Source organism: Calidris pugnax, unplaced genomic scaffold (genome assembly GCF_001431845.1).
Source record: "Calidris pugnax isolate Ruff unplaced genomic scaffold, ASM143184v1 scaffold27, whole genome shotgun sequence".
In the NCBI taxonomy this organism is placed as follows: Eukaryota; Metazoa; Chordata; class Aves; order Charadriiformes; family Scolopacidae; genus Calidris; species Calidris pugnax.
This window is the reverse complement of record NW_015090893.1, coordinates 7,715,968-7,742,579: the sequence shown is the minus strand read 5'-3', so window position 1 is coordinate 7,742,579 and position 26,612 is coordinate 7,715,968. Positions and strand designations below refer to the sequence as shown.

The 26,612-nt window shown below is 43.2% G+C and overlaps 1 protein-coding gene across 1 annotated transcript in view; it reads right to left on the bottom strand.

Annotated features, from left to right (window-relative positions):
- The window catches only part of ERGIC1 (endoplasmic reticulum-golgi intermediate compartment 1), a 61,113-nt gene that overhangs the window by 19,258 nt on the left and 15,243 nt on the right, over nucleotides 1–26,612 (bottom strand). The window contains exons 2-4 of the mRNA XM_014948128.1: nucleotides 18,769–18,830; nucleotides 11,648–11,720; nucleotides 596–690 (exon numbers count right to left, since the gene is read on the bottom strand). Coding sequence (XP_014803614.1) covers nucleotides 596–690; nucleotides 11,648–11,720; nucleotides 18,769–18,830 — 230 coding nt within the window. The remainder of the gene's footprint in view (nucleotides 1–595; nucleotides 691–11,647; nucleotides 11,721–18,768; nucleotides 18,831–26,612) is intronic.

Below are 26,612 nucleotides of genomic sequence, written 5' to 3'. Positions count from 1 at the left end.
ACAGAAAGCTTGCATAGGAAAGGCATGCATGGCTTTTACTGGGAAAAATCCACATCTCTTTTCCTGGCATTGAGTAAACTGTGCTAGTATCGTCATTTGTCAAATATTGTTATACCAGCTCTTCAGAAAGAGCTTCGTAACCAAACTTTTCAGGCTGCCTATTTGACACAAATATACCTTCCATACAATGCCAGCTGATTGTAGTCTCAATTACACAAACAGAAAAACTTCAGGTGGATAAGGCAGGTGATTTTTGAAAAGCCAACAACTAGCTGGTGCATTCAGATTTACGAATGAAACCTGGGAGGTTTCTTGCTCCCAGAGACAGAAAGGTCACTATGAAAAAAGGAAACAAGATTAAGAAAGAAGCCAGCGAGGGAGGTCACCCACTAACACAGGCTGCAGAGCCAGCACAGGGTCCAAGAAAACAGGTGTCCTGGCCTGGAACAGAAAGCAATGGGATATTGGCAAAGGCTGCGGCTACTTGATCTTCATCCACCCTGTCACAGGAGAAGGGCCACTGTACCAGTTTGGGCCCCTTTCAAGTATTACTTACAATACAAAGGAAAAACAGTAAGTTAAAAGGGGTACTCACATTCACAATGCAGGTTTGGCAAACTGATGTTCAGATTCACTTCTATTTTACCTCCACTGTCTTTGTCTGGGTCATCCACATAGAGCTCATTAACTCTGGAGGACAGAAAACACAGGTGGGTTCAGGCACATAGCTACTGTCCACAGGAAAACAACAACTTGTGTAGATGTGGCACTTCAGGGCACGCTCTAGTAGTGGAGGCTGTGGGGGTCTTTTGTGTGTGCATGGCTGGACTCTGTGATCTCAGAGGTCCTTTCCAACCACTAAGATTCTGTGATTCTGTAACTTGCATGGGAAGGAAAAAAAGGAGACTTTGAAGCAGGGGGTTTGGCTGTGTGACACCTACAACAGAGGTACGAAATGGAAAGCATGAAAACACTCCACGACTGGCAGGGGGGCAAATCACCATTTAATTTTACTTCTTGGTTGACAAGCGCAGGAGGCTTTCAACAAGTCCCTTACACCAGCAGAAAACAAAATCCCTGCTCTGATTTATCCTTCCTGTTCCCTTCCCTAACCCAAGTTTCCAGAGGCGACCCCAAACAACTGCCTGATGTCGAAGGGGTGGTAGGCCAACGTGCCAGCCTGCCGCATACCTGGGCTGTTACTCCTTTTAGGAAAGAGGGAAGTATGTGCTTTTCAATTTGTTTCATAAATAGTTTTAGAGAAAGGCCGGTCTCGACCATCCCACAGGAAAGCTTATTTGTGTAACCAATTGCTTTTTGTTATTACCACCCAGTTGACAGAGCAGCAGCAAGAGAAGGCAGAATGGCATACTTGTATCTCTCCCCTTAATATCTCATTTCAATCTATGAATGGTAACCAAAAGCAATGACTAAAATTGAGGAGAAGAGGATTTGAGCCAGGAACAGACGGGAAGAAACATCCTGGACAGCAGGATCTAACACACTATGCAACAGCCTCCCAAAGAGTAATGTTGTTTCATAGCACCCACAGTCCTGGCACATATTTCACTGAAGACAAAATACAGATATAGAGTAAAAGGAATACAAGAGTATAAATATTTATTGTTGGCACACACAATCCATCTGACATGTAAAATATAAACCAAAAAAAAACCAAGTCAAGCACAGCTGAATTAGCTGAACAGTCTAGAGAATCCACTCCAGGGAAACTGGCCACACAGAACGAAGAAGATGGTGAGATTACCGAGCAGCTCTTTCTCCCTCAAACTCCAATGCTGTTCAGCCTCATGAAATATGAAGATTTGACGATTCATCTTCCAGTCGCACAGATTACAAAGCTATGGGAACTTATGTTCAGTCAAGCTACATAAAATAAACTACCTTGCCTAGTAAGTGCTCTGTATTATTTTTATTTAATGCTCAAAGTGCGTGAAACCCTTTGACAAGCCCTTGCCGAAGAGTCTATATGCTAATAGACAAACCAGACTTAGAGCAGCTACAAGAGAGATTCAAAGTGATTTTGCTCTGGTGATACATCTCTGGACCATAATGAACTGTTTGCCCTGTGGATTCAGGAGAAACAAGCCTTCACACTGAGAAACACACAGCTGCCAATTTTTTTGGAGGCAATTACTCACAGGTCAGTGGGGTTTACAGACACTCATTTAAAACCAGCACAGCATTTGTCTTCAGCTTCACAGCCCTACCTTTCTCTGTTTTTAATTGGCTTGACAAGTTGCTTGCAATCATTACTCAACGTATTTTTCAAATGATTAATAAAAATGACACAGAGGGAGGGGAAAGATTGCTCATCAGTGACCTAGTTAGAAGCTTCTTGGCTGAGCCCTCTCCTCCCTGGTGGAATGCATTAAATCTTCTACATGTTTATTACTGGCAGATTGGGTAGCGATCGGGATTAAGTCATATGCCCAAATACGGTTGAGAGGAGCAGCTCCAGCCAGGACAGGCATTAATCCCCCAAGGCAACACACCTTTCTGTGCTCCCCGAGTCCTCCCATCCAGATCCCAGCTGCCAGCCAACCGGTTTCATAAAAGCACCTGGCTTCTCCCCAGCTCTCTGCCCTCCGAGATGTGGGCCATGCCCAGCCAGTGCCGCAGGCAACTTGACGTTGCTGGCCAAAAGGAGCATTTGCACCAGGGCTGGCAGAGAAGCGCATCAGGTTCAGTAGCTCGGCTGAACACCCCAGCTCTTTTGGAGGAAAGCTCTAGGAAGGTCAGTATTTGTATTTGCTGATTTCCAGTTGTGAACTGGTCAGAAAATGCGCGGTCAGGTGGGGTGGTCTGTAAGCAGGGGCGCATAAGCCTTTTAGTGATAAGCGAATGAGAAGTGGTTGGTGGTAGAAGTCAGGATGAACTGTGCCGAGGGAGCCTAGGGAAGCTCTGACATAGGCAGGTAAGTGGTGAGGTCACTCGGTTGCAGACTGGATCACTGAGGCAAAGAGAAATAGGCCAGTCTGTTCACGTCACACAGACCATTAGTTGCAGATAAAGGAAACCGGTTTCCTGTCCTGCAGTCCGGTCACTGGACCAACGGTTCCCAACCTGACCTTCAGGCAAGACTCATGGCCACTTCCTCCTCCTCCTCTTTACCTAGTAGCCCCTTGCCCCTCTCCTACTCATGATCCCATTTCATAACCCTACCTATCACTCCTTAGACATCTGGCAGCTCGTGACAGCCTGTCCTTCCTTCCCTTCCTTTGGACCTGCAGCGCCACCTTCCATGGGGCACCCTGCCTGCTGAACCCTGTTTCTTCCTCCCAGCTCCGGCCACTGCCTCCTCCCGGCAGCATCAGCTCTTGCAGAGGACCCAAGTGAACAAACCCAGCAAGGTTTCTTAGCAGGACTCCAAAGTGCACCCTTTGTGCTGACCTGCTCCATTACTGAGGTTCTCTCTCACTATGGGGAACTAAGGGCACAACACCATCACACCACAGGCTATGCTTGCTGGGGCAAACCTCAGAAGAAACATCGTAATTTTCAACAAACTGGAAATTTCACTCCCAAAATACAATTCTGGAAATCTCACATGTAAAGCAAACTTCCAGGGTCAAGGCTGTTCCTCTCAGGATCTCCCTCTGAACAACGACCCACCTAAGTCTGGATGGAGCTGGCAGAGGACTGGTACTCATGCCTCCCTTGCTATCCTCTTCCCCCAGGGCCAAGAAGCCAAATTGCACACAGCCTTCCCATTATTTAATGGGACAATCCTGGGATGTTGGAAAAAGCACTATTTACCACCTCCAGCCACACTCCCTGAAGGGATGGCGTCTCCAATGGAAGAAATGAAGTTGGCTCTAATTTATAGCTGTCCCTCCTGGAACACAAAGTGTCTCAGGAGTAACAGTGCTTAACAGTGGATCTGGGATGGACACAAGGGAAATAAAACCTGAAGTCAGGCAGAAGGACACTGTAAACTCAGCTGCTTCTAGGGATGTTTAGAGAGGCAGCAGATAGGGTTGTATTGTGACTCCAATGTGACATACCTCCTTTGAAGACCCCAAGCACATAGGAGTTGGTATTTCACTGGTTGCTGTTAAGAACTATTTGAATAAAAGTGGCACAATAAAGCAGGGGTGAGGTGCAGAGCTATGAAAGTACAAGGGCAATAGGAAAGGTGAGAGGTGGACCTCTCCCTCCGCAGGGCCTCCCACCACTCATTCAAGGAAAGGGAGGATAGTTTCTCCACGCAGCAGGAGCCATGATCCACACAGGAAGAATCTGCTTCGCTTCTAGAAAGAGCCACTTTGAAATGTTTCACATTCCTGAGCGGTGCTGCTGGATTTTCTCAGTTGCTTATCCCGTTTGCTTACAAACTTGCAGCATTACACAGAAAAAGTTGGAGGGACTCTTTGGCTAAGATTGCAGATCATGCAAATGGCACGCAAGAGAGAATGAAAGGGGGAAACAGCAGCAAGAGGACTCATCATGTCTTTAAGATTTTATCCAAAGAAAGCCAGACCCGTTCCCCATGCTTCAGGACTCAGATTTATGACACAACAGCTTTGTTTCCCCAGAAACAAAACTTCCCTAGTAACTTGTTTCCACCCAGCAGCCCTGGCCACTAACATCAGACACCTCAGCTCTTCAACAGCTGAAGAGCCTGCGGCCCTTTGAATACAAGAGGAGACACACTGCATTGACCTTTCAGAGCTTCACATGCTGCCTGGATGCTCTCTAAATGCATCTTTTTTGTCTTCCATTGTGCTTGTCCCAGCCTCTGCTTCAAGTTCTAGCCTTTTTTCTCCCTCTTTCACAATAACCACCCAGGCACCCTCCTCCCCACTCATCAGCCATACAGGAAATACAACCACTTACTCCAGCAAGCTGCATTTTACCTTGTCCTACAACTCCCAAGAGGCACTCTCTGCTGTCCAGGACACTGAGTGGGAAAATAAATATTCTTTCTTGAGGGAGCCCAAAGCTTCTCAAAAGACTTTCTCAAGCAAGCTCCCTTGGCTCTGCTTGCCGTTTCAACTCTAATCAACCACCTGAGATTCCTGCACTGCCTTCCTCTCAGTTGTGCCAGACCAGAGAAGACCCAACATTGGACAAACCACCCATCTTCTTCTCAATTTGTGTGCAGAAACAACAAGCAGGTAGGCAAATTCTCTCCTGTGTAATAAACTGTGCATATGTCTATTGTTCTGCCATTTGTAATCTTCTTTCTATGCCCTGAAACCCAATCAATTCTTCATCGATAAGGTCTTTGTCCCCCATTAGGTCTTGGCTCAGCAGTGAAGCACAGAAGACACACTGTCCTACAAAAGAAGGAATTACAGTTCACTAGGACGCAGGAAGAAGGAGAAGGTTCGAAAGACGTCAGTGTAGATTAAGAGTCAGAAATTGCAAATGACATCATGATATGACCTTCCGTTTCCTGCTAACCCACACATGTAGATTAGGACAAACGGCATAACAACACTTCACAAATATATAACACCTTTTATTAGGTAATCTCCAAGTTACTACGCAAACATTAATTAAGCTTCTTAGCACCCCTGAGAGGTAGGCAGCTAAGTATTACATCCTTCTACAGAAAAGTGTCTGTCTCAAGGTCAGCCCATGGCGAGAACAGGATTACAACTCCCATTCTCCTCTGACTGCTGGGCTGTATTCCCTACGCTGGCCTGGCTTGCTCCAACCTTTCATCTGCCTCAACTGGATGAGCTGGTGGAGTTGGAGTTGCGTCTCCAGCTTAGCGTCTGGGACCTGGATCAGACTATATGAGTCGTAGCATTGTGCTCCTGGTGCAGAAGGCTTAACGCTCCAAGGTTACCATTTCCAGCAGAAGCAACACCAGGATCACACTCTGCTGCCTGCAGCAGCTGCAGCTTGATCCTGCAGGTTGTTTGGAGAAATTTTCATGGGCCAAGAGCCACAAAACACATTCCACATACCTTGGAGAGCTAAGGGACAAAAAAGCTCTGAAGGCAGGTATGATAACAATTCTGCTTCGCTGCAGGATCAGTCTTGGGAATGCAAATGAATCCAGTGTGAACGAGCAATGCTGGTCTCAGAAGCTCTTGGCGTTTTGCTTCCTCCCACATTTGGGGTACCTGACAGCTTGCACGAACAGTCAAATTGTGCTGCACATCATGTGGTCCCTGCACCAGAGCTGGGCTGTGTGATACTCACGGACTGGCCAAGGTGTTTTTCATAAAGATTAAAGCAAGCAGGTGTCCCCAGTAAGTGATCTGGTCACCTTAAATGAACCAATGATTTGGAACGTTGCTCGTGATTTATGCTTGTATGCAAAGGCAGTATTTTTATTACTGATATTCTGCTTAAGTGATTAATTAATTGCCTTGCAGGGGGGTACAGCCTTCCAAGTGGCAAACTTGTCACTTCATACTGTTCTTTGCCTGTTACTACATTAAAAAAAAAAAAAAAAAAAAAAAAAAAAAAAAAAGGTGTAAAAATAGCAGCTTCAATCAAAAGGCATGCATTCTTCCAAATGTTTCAGGTGGCAGAAACAGGCAATCTGTGGGCATGGAAGGTGGTTTAGTGCCAGACCCAGCGTTAAAAACCATACATCATCGCATTTTCACATACAAGCAACTAAGAGAACTCTACAACTGGAACTGAAACTCTAGGTTGATCCCTGATAATTAACACATCAAAATGAATATGCCAAGGGCTGATCTTGTGATTAAAATCAACGGGAATGAAATTTATGCATCCATCAGAACATAGGAAGATAAATTTCCAACTCATAAACAAATCTCTCAGAAAGTATACGCTTCTCTTAGGATTGCAAGATAGGAAAGGACCACCAAATTTCAGTCCAGTCCTCAGCCACAACAAGTACTGCATAATTTAATGGTTTTCATACGGCAGTCAAACTACTTCCTAAGAGTGCTTATGATATAGCTTTGATTGAAAAACCATTGCAGAACCTCACTGCTCTAACAATTAGGAACCTTCTTTTAATTCTCAGCTTGAATTTATTCACAGCCAGCTTCACCCATTAGTTCTTGTGCCAATATTGTCCTTTAGTTTAAATAGCTTTTCTCCATCCCTGGTGTTTACCTCCCTCATGAATTTAATTTCATTCAATTACATTTCTTAGGACTAATTGTTTTAAAATGAGAGGACACACTTTATAAAACCATCAATGGCACATTCCATATGGACAAAAATTAACTTCTCTAGCAATTAAACATCCACAAAAGTTGAAAAGTGCACAGTAAGGCAGTTATGATCCCATGGAAAACCTGTATTACTCCAGAATGTAAGGGAGAAATTATTCCAAAATGAAGACGGTAAAGGCTGTAACATAAGAAGCTTTAGAAGCATCTTTTTTTTTGCCGTTATACAAATAAAAAAAAAAAAAAAAAAAAAGAAAACAAGAAAACACTGCCAGGAACGGTCTGTTGCTTTCTACAATGTGTTGTGGCAGATGAATTATTGTTGAGCAGCTACATTCATACCACAAGTATCACATTCATGCCCTCCTACCCCTTCTCCTGGCTGCCAATGCAAGGCAGACTAGATTAGTTAATTACATCTTTCCTCCTTAATGATGGAATACTTGGAAAACTCTTATTGATCCTACAGAACATAATTCATGACCTAATTACAGTGGTAAAACGGCAAGATTATCATCTTGCCAGCTATTAACTTCTAGCGTTGATCTGAGTTAATTAGAAAAGAGATAGGTGATTTCTACGTGCTTGATTTGCAACATAACAGCAGGATGAATGAGGAAGGCTGCTAAAGGCATGCCAAGCAATTTCTAGCCCTCAATCTATGCTCAACTCTCAACCTACTAACTATCCTACCCAGGAAATACCAGACACACTTAACACTTTAGCTCCATTTCTTCAGCCATTGGATTCATTTGCGTGTGGGACAACCATGTTTGATACTGTTAACTTTGCAGAGGTTCAAATGTGGAGCGTGGACCTCTTTCCTTTATCTGTTTTCTACAGAATTGAGGAGGTTAATCTAGATTCTTGTTTTGACCTAAGCCTTCACTCACTCTGAGTCTGGACATTAAAAAAACACACACAAAAAAGGAAAAAATAATCAAGAACATCCTTGATTTCCAGAGTTAAACCCACCCTCCCCTTAGCCGCAATGATGGGTTGTGGCTGAGCAAAGAAAAAGCTCTTCCCTCACCATCAGTCCTCCACTGTTGTTTTCCTGAAAAGGATGTAGCCCCACCTAAGAACTAAGTTTTGATTTCCTTCATGGCTGCTCAGAGGACTGCCTGTTAGGGTCACGCAATAAATCTAGAAGGTGAGAAACCAGGAGGTTTTTACCCTACTCAGGGCTCATCCACACAGGAAGCCAGTCAGCAGGAAAGTAGGATGCGCATTTATAGCGTGTTGCCTCTGCCACATGAACTTCCTGCATGTCCGCCGTAACGCACACAGCGTCTCGCCTCGGCTTCCGAGCTGAAGCAAGCTCCCGTGCACAGACGCAATCTTGGTGCTCATCAGAAATGCCCACACGAGTTATGACATAGCTACTGCGATACACGCCGTCTTCCCCACATAGGTTATCTCTTTGGTTTTAGTGTTATGACTGTTACCCTCAAGACGAGGGTGTAATTTCTTGGCTTTCTGCCACCCAGACAAGTCTTCGGCAGCTGAGACTATAAATGCTAAGACAATGGGCTGGTCAAGGAAAAACAGCTTTGAGGTTGGGCAAGAGTGACCAAACTGAGATTTCTAGTAATACCAGGAATTTAAGTTGCTAGACTCATGTGAACATAGAAGAAAGTCCACCAGCGGGCAGAAGCCAGCAAGTATCAGGGGTAAGTGTGGTGCAGAGCAGACCTTATTTTCTCATGTTACAGCATGAGTTCAGCAAACCACACCAACCTGTCACTTTAGATGCAGATACCAAAGAAACCTCCCGTTGGTGAGAGTTGGTTAATCCTGTGGGTACCACTGCTGTTGAGGTTGCTGCCGACTTGCCCCGGAGCAAGCTGTCGATGCGCACACACCATGCACAATTACTCAGCGTAACAGGGCTATGAGGTAAGCGTGAGTCCACACCAGCGAACCCGGTACGTCTCGGATGTAAGGCACCAGGCCAAGTGCTCTCGATTTCACCTTGCCATCAAAAATGTGCAGCTATCCCTGTGCAACCCAGCTTTTGTCAAGCGCACGACTGCTTTAAGGGAAGTATTACACAAGAGGAGAAAGACTGATGCAGGCTAATAGAACAGCTGGCAGTGGCAAAGCAGGAAAGCTCACCCCATGTAAGCGCACACTCTAGTTAATCATTCAGATCCCGGCTGACACCAGGAGACTTCAAGCTGGGAGAAATATCTGTTGTAGGACAATTAATACAAAAGAAACTTGAAGTCTGCAGTAAAAGCTGATGGGTATTGAACAGTTTGCACATAAGGAATCTTCCGTATAATCAAAAGTATTTGATTCATTCAACGCTCAAAATATCTTTGTGAGATAATATCTCCCCTGTTATTTGCTACCACCCAGTTTAAATGGTGGCACAGAGTTCTCACACTGTTTGTTCCAGACCACGTAGAGCCCCACAGCTCTGCACTCTTATTCCGAACGATGAGACTACACTGCCTCGCAATGCACTGCCAGTAATACACCCTTGCAATGGAAGCACAAGAGGTTAGCAGCATCTTTGAACCTTTAAGGTACTGGGTTTCCCAGAAGAGAAAGCAATGAGTAAGAAATGGAAAATGAAAAGTTTACTTCTACTTTAGAAGTTGCTGAACTGGGAAGCACTTTGTTGTGTGACTTTCTGAAGTATTTCCGCTGTTACAGGGGGAGCCTGTTCACAAAGGCTGTGGGTGACCTGTTCCCAGCAAGAGAGATTTTGATGACTTATAACTCATCAGAAGGAGGTTCTTATATTCTGCGATGTATTGTGTTGGATGGTCCATGACGAATTAGTTTCCTGCATTCATTTGCTTTAGTCCCTTCCATGACATCCTCTCTAAAATTTTACTGCTTTATTGCTTACAAACACCTCCCCACACAGTTCCTGCTGGGAAAAGCAGTTTACTATCTCTCTGAGGTTTTAATGAGAAACTTGCCAGCAGAACATGCAGGAATTTACAGCACCTCGAACATCCTTGTGGAAAATGCATCATCTTGTTAAGAAAAAAAAGCCATGAGAAAACCTCAGAGAACCGTACAATTTTTCTGTTAAAAAACAAATCTCTAGTCAGGAAACTACCACTACAAAAAGGCATGAACACTCCAATAATTGGATCAAATTAGGTAAATATTATCAATTCCTCTGGTAAAGCATTAACTAAAAGAAAAAAAGGAAAACAGATGAGAGAATGAGACCTAAGAGGAGAACAGGAAAAAGTAGTATTTTACTCGAAGCAATTTGTCTAGCTTTTATCTATTTTTTTTAATGAAGAAAACCACGAAAACTCAGCTCCTGAGAGAAGTGAGCTGATAAGGTGCCCCGAGTATTTCACAAGCAAATTTATGGAACTGAATTCAAAGAAACAGCGAGTAAGAAACCTAAGATACCATCTCTGAAGTAATGTGTAATGGGCACAAAAAATTAGCTAGAGCTAGATTACACTACCCTCTTAAGGTTAAACATTACTCAAGGTTAAAATTATTCTTGAAATTATATTCTTGACCCAAGTCAGAGCTGCACAAAAACAATGAAAAACCCACACAGTTATCAGAAGCCACGTAAAGCACAGTCAACCTCAACACGGCACATGAGCCCAACGCGTTTCAGAGCTTTTTGCTCAGCAGTGACATCTGTTGCTATCTGGACCGTCACAGAAGTCGGACAGAAGTTCCACCCTTCCTAACTATCCAGGAACCGTGCATCACAGTCTAGTGAGCTCACTGCCACATCAGCAACGTGATGGAGAATGTTTCCTAGAATCCAAACCAAAGGTACCTGTGTTAATAGTTACTAAGAAAAGTTTACTTAAAGGTGGGAGGAGCATGAGAACAGAGGAGGGGAAATTAATTCTGATTAACTAAAATACTTGTTCTATGAGCGATTTTTTAAAGCAGAAATTATTTCCATTTTACTCAAAGCAAGGTTCCAAAGAGGCTACCTGGGACAACTTGTCTCCAGCACAAAACCTGTCAAATAAGTTTCCAAGTAAGGCTCAACGGGTGAAAAGAAAGTAAAACTCATGCATGAGTAAAGCTACCTGCATGTATCAGAAACTCACCTCTGGGATTTAAAAAAAACCCCAGGTACTATTAACATTAAACTAGTAATCATTTGTATTTTTATGCAGTTCATTTTTCCAAAAAGACCAGCAGAATGTGATACCCATTTTATCCCTGGGGGAGTGATGGGAAAAGAAAACATCTTGTCAGAGATGTATCTGCAATGGGACCCTACAGTCTCAGAGCACGGGCCACGTGGATTCAACCAGTAGGCACCACATGTTTAAACATATAGATTCACTGATGAAAAATACACTAGTTTTTTTTCACTAAAGTAAATTATAAAGTTGAATGAATGACTGAGAAATTGGACTCAATCAAAAGAAATCCAAAAACCATTAGACAACTAACTGACCTAGTGAAATTACAGGCGCATTTTTCCAAGCTAACAGAGTAATGCTGTAAAGAATCATATATGCACATACAGTCGAACAAAGGAAAACATGATTTTTACTTACATTTCAGTGGCTATGAATCCGGTGAGCTCAGACAGGAAGAGAAACAGTATAAAGAGACAGCAGCAGACAGAGACTGGAAAAGAAGCAAGGAGAGGAAAGGGTTAGTTTCATATCTCTAACAAAGACATGAAGTGTTTTCACACAGCCATATTATTCCCCCCATGGATATGCCATCCAGAGACACTTAAGAACCAACACTGTTTAGTGACTCAGACAAGACTATGAGAGCACCGACTTCAGTGGCATGACAAAACCCAACATCCTCCTGGGTATCTTAATTATTGGGCCACCTTTTCCATCATGATTTCCGTTTCCTCATGGCTCCTGCATTCTTCAACTCCAGCACACAATGTTGGTCTGCCAGCTCTCCTTCCTTCCTGATGAAGCTGCCTGATAATGTTAGGGCCCGTGCTCCAAATGTACGGAAGGAAAGGAAAAAGAATCAACGCCTCCTTGCTTCAAAAGCACACAGTCAGCAAGGCAGTGTTTTGTGGATTAGGAAACGTTTCGGTTCTTTGTCAAGTTCGATGTGTAAGTCATGTCACAGCCTGTGCTACCCACTAGGCAGAGCTGATATAGCAGACACGTGGCAATAACGGACCAGCCTAGCCAACGCCTGATACCTCTCTAATTTCTCCATCTGCCAATAAATTGACTCTTCAGAGAGGGAAAATTCCTCATGAAGGAAATGCGAAGTACCTGGACAAGAAGTCCCATGTCTTTTCTAAGAATGCCAACCTAGAGTTAAAAGAAAGGAACCCAAAGTAACTGCCATACTACTGGTGACTCTTCATCAGGAAACTATTCAAAACATGGTACAGTGACATTCATGCGGCACTTGACAAGAGTCATTGACCCACACAAGAGGGGCTGGAAGGAAGGAAGGAACGCTGTAAATCTTATTGAGCAGGGATGAGTGGAGTAGACAAGGATGTGCCAACTCAAGGAGACAGGGCTGCAATGTGTATTTGTATTAAATAAAATACCCAAGTTCACCATGAATCACTATACGAAAGAGTAACCCAGGAAATGGCATGCTATTCCAGGGCTGTGACACCAGGAGCACAATCTGGCTCACCCCTCAGTCCCAGCCGAGTTACAATGACCACGCAGTCTTTGGAAATGACCGCTTTACCATAGCCACTAATTACGACTGAGAAATAAATAAGAAAAACCCTGTTCCTCAACTTTATTCCACATGACCTATACAGTCTGAATACTCATTCTTTCAGGAAGCTCAAGCAACAACTGGCTGGGGAGCAATTTTATCATACAATTGCGCCTGTCCAAACTCCCTTGGTAGAGAATGTGAGAGGCAAGGGAAGGAAATAGGAGGCTCATAACGCAAATTCCAAGACAGACCCTCAAATGACCTAAAACCTTGTGCCTCATTCTTCAGATTAGTCAGTTTATAGTTCTGAGGAAAGAGAAATGCGTTGCTTCCCCTTCCTCATCAGAGTAATTTCAAGGGTGGATTAATTTACTGACCCTCTGAAAAGTGCAAGGGCTTTTAAGAGATGCCAAAAAAATCCATTAGCTAGGATGAAGAAAGAGAGAACAGGGAAAAACAAAGTCAAAGACCAGTAGCAAAATGGGAAGCAAGAAAGGATACTCATTTCTAAAGGGAAACTTCAGATGGCCACAGAGTTGCTTCCAAGTCCTGGCTGTGGAGGCACAGAAGAACAGCACTGCTGTAACCCAGCTAAACCACTGGCATGGTGCACCGTGGGGGAGGAGAAAGGTCTGCTTAAAGCACAGCAGCAAATTCTTATGAGAACATATACACCTACGTAAGAGCACAAAAAAATCAACCTAGGCACAAAACTAGTTGATCCAGTGTTTCTTACTGTTAATCACCAAACAGCAGAGACACCAGATCTCTGATCTTTGGCAGTATGCAGGGGAGAGCATTGGACATAGAAACAGCCCTTTCTTCTTTAATTGCTTCCCATATTCCTCTCTGCTTGTTATCATGGTGCAAAGGCTTTCCACAGCATCAGCTAGACCCCTCTGCTCTCCAGAACGTCTATGGAAGCCTGGTACTACTAACTGTAAATCCTCTCCTGGAGCTTTCTCTCTTCCAATTTAACTTTCTTCTCTGCCATTCCCATCACCAAATTATCTTCTCCTTTTCCAGTGTACAAACTATTTGCTCCCTCAAGCCCATCTTCCAACCCAGCTCTTGCAGTGAAGGCCTGTGACAATACGTACCAAATACAGTACAGTAAAATTCCACTAACCTATATCTAAAAAATCTTGTAAGAATGCCCTGAAACACCTGGCAGGGACTGACTTTCAAAGCTCCTCAATGCTTTTGCCAGTCTTCAAACTATGTAGTCAGTTTTCAATGTGTGAAAGAGATTACTGAGAGTGGGCATGAGAGGGGTAGATACAATCATGAGCAGCCTGAAGGAGATGAATATGGAACAACCACTCACTGTCTCTTCCAGTGTGAGATTGGGAGGGAAGAGGGAGGCTAAAAACAAGAGGAGGTTTTCCTTCACACAACACCTAGCTAAATTCTCAAAATTCTCAACTATAGATGTGGGGGATGCTTTAAAAAAAAGTCCATACAGATTTCAAAAAAGAATCATTCTTTTTAGTGGTGCCCAGCAATAGGGCACAACACCAATGGGCACAAACTAGAACACAGGAAATTCTGCCTAAACATAAGGAAAAACTTCTTTACTTTGAGGGTTCCAGAGCCCTGGAACAGGTTGCCCAGAGAGGTTATGTAGTCTCCTTCTCTAGAGATAGTCAAGACCCACCTGAATGTGTTCCTGTCAACCTGCTCTGGGTGACCCTGCTGTGGCTGGGGGGTTGGACTAGATGATCTCCAAAGGTCCCTTCCAACCCTGACCATTCTGTGATGCTGTGAGTCAGACATGCCTTGAAGAAGCAATCCATTGAGGGCTGCTAAACACAAAGGACCCACCTCTAGCTCAGGAAGTTCGGAACTGCCAACTGGCGATGTGTTTACCTGTCCTCATGCTCTATCTCAGGCATATGCTGCAGACCACTGCTGACAAGAGGATGGACGTTTGCACTGACCTGGCTAGCATGGCCGCTGCTGCGTTAAACCCTTCTTGTACACACACATTTTCAATGCAGGGAGGTGTCTTTGGTATGAGACACATGAAAGTCTCATGGGTTAAACTGTCTCTTGAGCCAACTTTTTTTTCAGACGCAGAATGTGAGCTCCTCTCCTTAGCGTGGAGCTGCAGGCATATACGATGTTCCCAGCGTAAGAATTTACACACACAGTGCTCAGCTACTTATTTCATAGTGAAGGCCTTTACTTGCTTCCATGCAAATGTGCAGTTCCTGCCACCCACATTTGACAACTGCATTATATTTGGAAAAGTAGATTAAAGGCTAGGATCAGACAGAATAAAACAATTAATGCATAAAGCTTAGTTTAACTGCAAGAGCACCGTGCTGTTCCCACAGAGTTTGAAGGACCATCTAAGAGAGGTTTCTTAAAACTCTAACATGATAACACGATCAATTCACCAAAGGTTGCTGTGTTAGGCACACTAGCACACACTGCTGTTGGCTAATCAGTACTCCCAAAAAGGATGGGAAATTCTTGCAAGCTTTTTTTCCCTACACTAACTTCGACAACCTAATCTTTTTGTACATACCCCTTCTGATACGTATCCCATCTACGTACATTCCTGACTCTTCCTCCTCACCCCACAAGAAATGAAAGAAACAAAATGTTTAACACACCATACAGACTCAGAACGTGGATCCATGTCTATATTAAGGCATAAAATTAATAGAATTTATTGTTCAATGGAGCAAACTGCTATGAAGTGCAAGGAACAGATCTTGTTACAGTTGCCATGTGAATCATAACTTTGATATTTCCTGATGTGTATTTAAAACTCCAGCCTCCAAACAGCATAGAGTATTTCTGGATAAGACTACCATGTGTGCATACAACATGTGCATGCAAACTATGCATCCATGCCGACTGTTAAATAGCAAATTGCTACGGCAGCTGTCTGAGTTGCAGGCCCCTCTCTGAAGAAGTCAGACTGCTCCTGTCCAGCCAGATGCCAACTGTCAGCCAGCCAGGGCACGTGCTGCTGCTGCCTACATACCCAAACATGGCCAAGTTGTCACCATGCTAGTCAGGTCTGTTAGAAAGGCCATGTGCTGGCATCACGGACACGCTACACAGAGGTGGGAAAGCCTGTAAAGACTGGCACAAGCATCTGGTGGAAGAGGGATAACAATGGCATGGCTGGCTGAGTGGCAGAGGGATCGCAATGTTGCCTGAAAGAAGAGACTTCTATTAAGAAAAAGGAATGAGTAACTTCTGCACACTTTTCAGAGAAGCCCACAGCAGGGGGGCATGTTGTTCTATACAAGCCTCACTTGAGTAAACTGTAGTGGACTATTCTTGGTTCCTTCATTCCTACTATTTTTCAGTACCAGGACAGGTTGCTACACAGATCTGAAATATCTTGTATGCCATGTCCACTGCAACTTTTAAAATTACAAAACCATACATAATAAAAAGTCTCAATAACTCTCCAGTTGGGTTTCTGAACTGTTCGCGATTGCCTGCTCTTCTCCACCAAAATACCCTCACACTTACTCACCTTGAGCTGATTCTTTGCTACAGGAGTTGGCTGCTTTAGTCCTGGTGGTCAGAACAGACCTGGTACTTTCCATCTCTTTTCTTCTGTAATCTGATCTATGCCATCTTTCCTAATAAACCTCAAGGTTTTTTTTTTAAAAAGGGGCCTTTTTACAATCCAAAAACAACTGTAGGAATCCTGCAGTAAATCCATTCTTATTCCAGAAAGCCCTCACCACCAGAAGTGACACTGAACTAAAGTTTCAGCAGAAATCATGTGGGAAGGGCCAAAATTAATAATTGTCTACTATGGGCTATTTTATATCTGCTGTGTAAAACTTGGAGGGCTTAAAGAAAGCCAAAATACATCTGCAGCCACAGTTGTTTCACGTATTTACTAGACCCTAAAAGATTTTTTTGAGAGGTAGAAACTTCCCCTACCCTCAACCCCCCAATGTTATTACAAGCTGACTTCCCTGAAGCATTTATCACAAAATCATGCAACCTTCCCAGGCTCCAAACTGGTGTGGCAATGGGCTGGTCTCATTCATGGCCTCCTACAACATGCAAGATTACTGGCTTTCAAATTACAAGTCCTGAGCTCGGTCAGAGAGAAAGCCCATTAGAAAACCTGCACACAAGATCCTCACATGCAAAGCTAACACAGCTTGTTGGCTGCCTCTGTGGTTCAAAAGCTTCTATCAGCCTCTTTACAAACACTGTGAGAAAAAGAAGGAGAACCAGTTAGAGAAGAAACTCAAAGCCTGAGAAGCTCCAAATAACAATAGAGAGAAATAAGTCAGCTAATAATTTTAAGTAAGAGTCACAGCCTTCAAGCCTTCCCACAACAGACTTATCACTTCTGTTTACTGCAGATCAGAAGGCCTAACACTGGATGGCCTTTGATGGTTTTTTTGTTTCTAAAACATACTCTTTTGCAGGTGATTCATAACAAGACAAATTCTCAAAGGGAGCCCAGTTATAGTGTGGGAACTCTTAGTTTCCAAAACAGAAGAGAAGGCAGGATCAGTAACAAGTTCAAAGTGTTCTTTCAAAACACTAAATCTCATACGCCTCTAAATTAGCAAACAGTTTTATTCAAGCCCTTTGTTCACAGCTTCAGCGAACCTAAAAGGGAGTCAAAATACAACTAATTCAGTGGTCAGGACAACACAGAGGACAAGGACTCTCTGAAAGTAAATATTTAGAGTAATGTGTTATCTTCACAGAAGCACAGAATAGTTGAGACTGGCAGGGACTTCTCTGGAGATCATCCCATGCAACTCATCTGCTCAAAGCAGGGCCAGGTCTGGTTGTTTTGAGTATCTCTGAGGACGGAGACTCTACACCACCCCAGGCAACCTGTTCCAGTCTTTGACCATCCTCACAGTAAGGAGCGAAGGGTTTCTTTAGCTCACAAAGGGTCTTCCTTTGTGTCCATTGATTCACTGGTACTGACTCAGTTCTATTTGATGCCTGCTGTCACCAAGGGATATGACATCACTCACGTCAGCAATGACATACAAGGCTACTGACCCATCTACAAGAATGGATGAATGGAGCACAGCTACATGATCAAAGGAAGTCACTGTTCAATGGAACAGGAAAGCTGCATTAGGCGTCTAATTACAGGCCTGGCAGGATCAACCTGATCAATGTTTACGACTCCGCACAGTGCGCTCACTGCACATAATTGTGTGAAATTGCATTACTCAGCCCACAGCCTCCCTCAGGAGAAGGAAGGAAGGAAAAGGGGCCCAAGGCAAGAGATTTGTATCAGCTGAAGTCTATGTATTGATACATGGGAGTGAGAGTGGATGGCTATCGGTGGTTTCCGACTGAACAATTTTTCTTCTTTAAAAGCATGACAAGTAGCAACAAAATAAGATCTCTGCTTGTTAGTCCCACCTACAACATCAGATGAATCCCCTGAGTACACTGTGAGAGAAATATGTGTTTCCCAAATCATCTTCACTGCTGGCCACCGCATATTGCCACCCACTCTGCTCCTTCCTGATCCAGATTCTCTGTTTGCAGTAGCATAGTTCCTCAAGTCTCTTCAGCAAGCAAACACCTGGGTAGACTAACTGTGAATGCAACTGTGGCCAGCTGTTTTTCACACCAACAGAGGGGATGCCTATCAGAGAAAGGTAAAAAATTTGCAGTCATCCCCACCACCAGCATTTGGAGCAGACTCACAGCTTCTGTTCATGGGAAGACAGTAGCAAAAAGCCTTGTAGCTACTTAAGCAGCTAGCAGAGTGGGTATTTCATTGCCAGCTTTTAGGAGCTCCCTTTCATGACAATATATCTTTACTATTTTTTGTTGTTGAGATTCTGAATCCATGCAAAGTATTCTGTTGTTTAGTATGATGTGACAGACTGGGCAAAATGAGCTGTCTCAGCAACAAAGGATACCCTTTCCAGTGTTTAATATCCCTTTAAAAAAGTTCCCCGGAGACAGAGAAGCCAAAAGATCTTTAATTTTATACCAGGGGTATGCAAGGACATCAAAAAGAAGTATTACTTACTAATAGCCCCTGTGTAGGTTGGCTGTGTAAGGTCTTTTGGCACCTTCCTGTAGATGTCAAACCTGAAAGAGGAAAAGCAACAGCCATAAAACAGGTGGAACATTTCAATATATTTCATGTCCCCACAGGGATGAATGATGCTGAAGTTTTTCCATCCACCTTTCCAACAACATTTTTTCAGTTCGCAGAAGGATATGAAAAGGAAAAACAAAAAATCCTTTTTCTTTTGTACAATTATGTAACTGTGCTTTTGGCTCCGATTTCTACAGCACTTTTCTCCGCCTCCCTCCGCTTTGCTGTCATGGATCTGTGCAATCTGAACTGTGAGAGGTGCCAGGGAAGAAGTCATGCTGGACAAGTTTATAGACCACCGTAAAAGGAAAAGGATACTCTACAGACTCCTGAATAAAGAGGCCTGGCAAAAAAACCCAGTGAGACACAACCTGTATTGTCCCATGTAGTTTGTATCCTGCTATAGCCAGAAACAGACAATACCAAAGTCAGAAATCAAGGTGTTGAGACGAAGAACCTACCCTTGGACCCTGGATACACAAAATTAAACCAAGAAGTTTGCTACTCCCTCGGCAAGATCTAGTTTAATATTAGAAAGTTGTTTTGATTTGGTCATATCTTTTAATATCCATATGGCTCAGCTTTGCTATTTTAAACTCTCCATGGTTAAACTTTCACTGCCCTTATGATGTTAGCTGTATTATTTCCTACAAGCTTCTGCTCCTGCACGTCCAGCCGCAATGCAGCTCTGACATCAGTTTTTCCACCACTCAGTAAAAATTAATTAATGTATTAAAAACACATACACACCCTAAAGAAGGAAGTGACTGGTTCTCCCACAAAATAGACTTTTTTGGATATACCACAAGTGGGTGAGATTTGATGCTTTTTCCAGCTCTGCAGAGGCATCAGAGACACTGGCTTCCAAATTCGTATTCTATACTGCACCAAGATGAAACACCCCCAGGTTTATTCAGTAGTTCCTACTACAAGAAATATTATACTTAGAGTTTAAAAACTAAATCATCTTTTCTTCACTCTTCATCTGTTGAGATCACTTACAACTTGGAGACACCCCAGATGAACAAAACAGCATTTGTCTTGCATGAGACTAGAGGGACGTGGTTGCTGTGTTTCATTCAGGAGCTGAAGCCGGAGGAAGGAAGGGTAAATGAGGGAAGGAGAGGAGGTATAAAGATAGTTCACCCACCCAGCTCAAGTCCTGAACACGGTGTGTAACCATGAAACCATTCCAACAGCCCACTGTGATACACTTGACAGAGCACACTGCACAGGGTATGCATTGGAGCTCTATGTTTTTATGACTCTATTCACTGCTGTCTCCTAAATAGATTAGTAATATCCCTGAACCAAACAGTCCATTTATGGCTCTCCAGCTGCCCTGAGAACATCTGGAAAGTGCTGTTTACATTCTTTCCACACACACCAAAGCAACAGCAGCAGCGGATGGTAAAGCAACCCAGAGTAGCTGATGACATCATGGTCTCACAGGCAGAGGAAGTAGCTGATCATTCCTGCTCACAGCCCATTAAATGTGGAAAGCTGGGTCCTCTCGCCAAAGTCACAGTAACAGATCAACAAGGCTAAAAAAGCTGAGAGAGAAAGAGAGAGAGAGAGCGCACATGAACACGCAAGAGCTGCTGAGTATGAGTGAACAATTAGCAATGGGAAATAGCTCTATGCTGGATTCAGTAAAAACGGCAGCGTGTGGATACTATAAAAGGAAGTTTGTTCTTACAATGAGAAATATTTAGTAGTTTTAAAATGATGACCCATCATAGGATTAAAAAAAAAAAAAAAATAATCTATCTTTTTAAATAACTCAGTGGAAAGTTGATGTCATGGCAGGGTTCTCTTCTCTCAGACTGCCATGTGTTAAGTAAGCTAAAATTAGGCAAAGACACTACAGAAAATGATCAATGGCTCCCAACCATATTTATCACCTGGCTTTATGTGCTTAAAAGGCAGTCCCCCCTCTCTGTGCTATTCTGCTTCCCATCTCTGCTACTGCAACGTTACATTCCCTCTCTCTTCTACTATCAAAACACACAGCTAAAAAGGGCTTTAAGCAAGTCTCTGGATCCAATTCGCCTGGAGTTTTGAGAACTCTTGGGTCTACACTTACAGGCTGAAGCCTCCCTGCAAGCCCAGTACAGCACATTCACAACAGTTGTCACACGAGGCCCTTAAAGCACTTTAAGGCTCACTTATTGTATGAGCACATTGAACACACAGCTTGCTTGGTGAAGAACATCAGGCAAACAGCATCCCAGCCTTGAACTTACAATCTAGAGGCACATACAAGAAGAGTACAGAACAACCCAGGAGGACTGCATAACGCTTTAATGGCTTTGTTTTGTACAACTAACACATTTTTAGATAAGGGCAGACGCTAAGGAATAACACCGAATGAAGAGTGGACATGTATCCTGGGAGAACATTCATCTTCTTGGAAAACACATGCTTTGGATTAGGAGGGTTTATATTAAAAGCTGGATTAGGAGGGGTTTTATTTAAACTCTGAGTTAAAAGAAGATCAAAATTGCAGAGGATTCAATGACAGCTTGAAAAGCATGTTTGTGAGACATAAGAGGTATGAGATCCAAGCAGTAAGTAGAGGATGGAGGCCAAAGAAGGCCTCGTTAATTGCACAGAATTCTAATAATTAAGTAAATCAAGCAAACTTCTCAGACAAATCTGTGAACTTGACAAGATTTATTGTAACAGGAGACACTATGCCCCAAGAAATTTGTGAAAGCCATAGCTCCTATCATACCTAAGGGTCAAAAATATGATTCACTTTTAGATTCCAGTAGACAAACCCCTCTCTTTTTGCCACCGGCTTCTTGCCTAGTCACAGAGCTCGAAGCAATTTCAGGGAATCACTTACACTGTCCTGGGAAGAGAAAAGAATGAGGATTAGACACCACAGATGATTTGTAATGTATGAGGGAGGAGGCCATGGAGTTGTATGCCTGGTAAAGAGGAACAGGTTTTACTTGCCCTCAGGTCAGATGTTCCTGCAAGCACCTGCAGTAAAAATTCCAATAAGCCTCCAGGTTCCTGAGGCATTGGTCACTTGCAAGAGTATTTGTACCCTGGGAACAGAGATAAATCTCGTGCTTTATACATTGCAAAAGCTGCCTCACAGATTTCTTATACTGGCACAATCAAAGCAGTGGAAGATATTACTAACGCCGGCAGAAGACTGGATGTTCAGAAAGGTTACACCAGCCAGCTCATAACACAGCGAGACATGCTGTACTACACTGTGAATACCCACTTTGATAGTTTTGTAGTCATATCCGAAATGACCGTGAGAAACCAGGGTGTAGATTTACAGCAGGTTCCCTGCCTCGCAGTAACTGGTAAGTGAACTCTGAACACGCAGCACCGTGCAGCAGCTCACCCTGCTTTCACGCGGGGATACATGACTTTACACTTACACAGCACGCACGTGTACAGTTTCCACAGGACAACCAGCACCTTATTTATATATAGCTTTTGGCAACTTTGTACCTTTGCTCAGAAAGACAAGACTTGTAAGGCGAAGTAATATCGTTGAGTTAGTCAACTGACATAGCCGCAGAGTGGAAACAACAAACTTTTTTCTAAGAAAGCTTTCTCCGGGTCATCCGTACCCTCATAAAGGGAGGGCTGGACCTTGCAGTACCAGAATACAAGGCTAAAGATAGAACTAGGCTGTCATCAGTCTAACAAAGGAATTTCCTGACACATCTAGTGTATCTATTGTCTTTTCTTTCAATAGGGAACACGGCTGCAAACAAAAATAAAAGAGCTGTTTGGCAACGTCAGAGTTTCACAGGAACTAACATTCATAACTAGCATGAGGGAATCCTACAATACTTTTTTCTCAATCTGATGCTAAAAGGACATAACAAAAAACTTTCTCACCTCCCTGACATGAATGTCAACAAACTGGTAAAACAGCATTGTAAATAAAAGCAGCAAAAGGGTCTATCTTAAATAGACCCAAACAGAGAATTCACAAACCTTAGCATGATTAAGCCAGGTCTGAAGCAAAGTGCTGGCTGTCTGATGGACTGGAGTGCAACAGTCCTCTCAGAAACACAGAAATTACAGGTTTGGTCTCACTTATTGCAGTTGCACAAGTGGACAGGGAGGTAAAATTGCAAATGGGTGCACCTCAATGGAGCTGAAAAAAAGGATGACAGATTTCAAGTGCCAGTAAGTACTGGAAGGACTTCAAGAGCTGTATCTAGACTAATACGGGCTGCTGCTGTTCAAACATTTTCTTCAGACAGAAGTGTATGATCTTCGAGTTCACTTTTCAGGATCTCCTAGAGCCACAAAAAGTGTTCAAGTGTTTAACAAGCCAGAGGTGGATGCAGCAGTGCTCATCTGAGTGGGACAGCCACAAATAATCACGTCCAAGGCTGACTACGCAGAGGCGATGGTAGGTCAAACCCAACAGAACACAGCAAGTTGACATCATCAGCCCTGGGGTGATTCCTGGCTTTGCTCTCAAATCTATCTGATTGACAGGGAGGACAGAAGACGTCTACCCAAACACTGCCCTTTTTCTACAGTAGATACCTCAAATGCCTGCCTTGAGAATGGGGATGAGCTCACTCCCTCAGCAGGAGCTGCTACAGGCAGGGCTTCCAGCCAGGGCGTGCTTTATATACACCTCAACAGTTTCAAGTCTGGATCTGAAATATTTCAGGAAATGAAGTAATAAATACATTATATTTCACTGAAGATTACCACCTCCCCAAACAGAAAAATCCTCTCTGACATCTTCGGAGTCTGAAAAGAGCTTCAATAAAATACTACAATAACATCTCTGTAAGACGCTGTTAATTTTTTCATGAGCAAGAAGCAAAGAACTTGAGGCAACAACAACAAAAATTACTTGTAAGCAGAACTAACTAGATGGTGGTTAAATCTGAATGTCTTGTACCAAAGGGAAATTTTGATATCTAAAGAAGTTCATACCAGAGAAGGAAAAACACTAATTCCTTCTTCAGTTTACAGCATTTGTCGCAACCCTTAAGCTCACCCACTGCTCCCTGGCAGAGGAAGAGGGAGAAAATAAAGGAGCGATGCACTGGCCGTGTCACCTGGGGCAGACACCCGGAGCACAGGTGACAAATCTCCACTGTGGAGACAGCAGATGCTTCAGCGCTGGCTGTGGAGCACCCAGACACAACTGCGGAGCGAGCAGCAGCAGGATGTTTCCTTCCTTCTTCAAGGTCTGTTTGTACTGATTTAACTGAGGGGCAAGGCAAGGACTGTTTGCAGCTCTTGGACTGTATTTTGGATTCCAGTTGATCAAGCAGCCAAGGAAAAGTGCTCTACATTCACGTGGAACTTGGTCACAGAACAGAACTCAGGCACTCTAAGTCAGTAGCAAACAGATTGATTTTCATCCCTTTCCACTCCTCAGATGATTCAGAAATTTAGCTTTAATACTCACAGGCTGGGGAAAAAAGGTTTTGCTCTCCAGGCAGATTATGTTTTTCCCCAGAAGAACTGAATATTTAAACATCAGTCTTCTTCTGAAGCATACTGGCTCTACTGTAGGTACTTCCGCAGCACATACTGAAAGGGGATGGTGTTTAGAGGACGCGATCATTCATTACAGCAAATTACATTTCTGATGTCAAAGATTATTTAAAAAAAAAATATCAATATCACGGCTGACATTCCACCTTTAGCAGGTCAATGGTGGCGTAAATACATCATGTCATCTTGTCATAGCAGCAAGGGTCCATGGCTGTGATTCACACAGAAGAATGTAGGTGTTGAAACAACACTTGATTCTCCACCTCCCGTATTAACCAGTTTTTAGAAGTGGCATCTATTTTTCAGCAGATACCACATTGAAGTTGAGGTCACTAATGCCTGGTGACATTACTCACTCTCAATGAGTCCAGTGCGCGGTGAACAACTACCTTAATTTTATTACACATCAGTAGCTTTGAGATCTGTTTGAAAAAGAGAGACGGCCTGGTGCTGCTGAACCAATTTGCTTCGTTAACAAATAACTCTATTTGCAGAACACCACATTCAACAGCAGAAATGTATCTTCACCATTAAGTTAACCAAATAACTGAGAATTTTACAGCAGATATGACTAATCTAGACAAAGGGAGAAATATTGAGTACAGATACCAAAAGTTAACTTTGAATATACTACAAAGATTATGTTGCTACTACAGTAAGGAATGTGAAGAACTGCAGAGCCAGTATTTGTATTCCAACATGCTGCATGTTGGAGACCCAATGCTGCACAAGTCCTCATTCATTATGAGAAGGGAGCATCATCTCCATCATAATCTATCATCATCTACCGTGATGTCTCTCTAAGAGGTGAAAAAGGGTGTGGGGAAGATGTCCCCAGGGTTTCCAAGATCCAGGGGAAAACCCAAGTAAGAAGAAGCCAACTGGTGAAACCTTGCAGCCTGAACTGTCCCAAAGGGCTTTGAGAGTCAGTAAAAACTCTATCCCTGATGGCTTCCTTCTTGGCAAGAAACACAACTGCTTTGAGAAACAAGAGGGGATGCAGATGGAAAAAGAGACCTATGACCCACAAGCACTGTGGGACAGGTTGGTTGTCTGAAGAAATGAAGAACAATACACCTTCCCCAGCTGAAATGGCTTTCTGGATAAACAAAAGTCCTTGCTCAAGCATCATCTCAAGTTTAAATTATAGAGCACAAAGGAGCAAAGAACTAATAAACCTCATCTTCAGTGTCAGCCAGCACTTCAGTGGGAGGCTGCAGGGCATTGATACAGGCTGTATCACTTAGATTTCTATTGCGATTCTTCTCACACAATATTTACGTACCTGCAGTACAGGTTAGTTTGCTCCCAAGAGAGCCGTCTAAGTCAGAAAGCAGGAATAAGTCTGGCTTTTCAGAACCTTTTCAAACACTAAAACCACTGACCCTTTTGTATACTAAGCAAGCAAGCTCTAAAACCTGGCATGCCAGCTAACCCTGAATTTGTAGACCAAGCTCTCTGAAGAACTATTTCACGCAAGAACTGTTTCCTTGCCACTGCACAGGGGAATACAAGCCAGTTAAAGCAGTTTTGCAAAACTTGTTTCCCCTTCTGCTTCTGCGCCCGTGTGCTGGTAATGCCTTTACCCAGTTTAACAGCAAGCAGCACAGCTCCTGCAAACTGGAGGTACATTCAAGTGCAATATTGCTATTTTTTCTGATTTGTCAAGTCCTTCTTGCAAACCAAAGAAAAGCAAATCACAGTATGGCTGCAGGCCTCAAATATCAAGAATCCAAGAAGGCTTGATGTCAGTATTTCTCCACACACATGCCAATTCCTGACTAACGTAACAAAGAGCTCGCCTGTTCCTTCCAAAGCCCATTCATTACCTACTCACCAGAAAATGGAGTTACAAAGTAGAAGAGAGAATTTCTACCATTACACATGCTGTATTTGCCATGTTCAAGAAATCCAACAACACTGAGGTAACCTATGCAGATTAGACACATTAACTTCTAAGAAACTCATTCTTAAAAAAGATGGTTTTTGTCAAAAGAAGATAAAGCACTCTATTTGGTAATTATACTGGTGTCGGCTTTTTTTTTTTTCACATGGATTGAAACAACTCTGCCTCACAGTGCATTTCTAGGAATGTATATTCATTCAAAACAACAACCCCAGACTGCTTTTGATGAAAACTACATACTATGTGGAAGGTACACAAAGAGTAAGACAGCTGCCAAACATAACCTTGGACAGTCAAGCCTATGGAGGTACCCATTTCATCTACCATAATCTTGAGGCAGCTCTGTCTGATAACA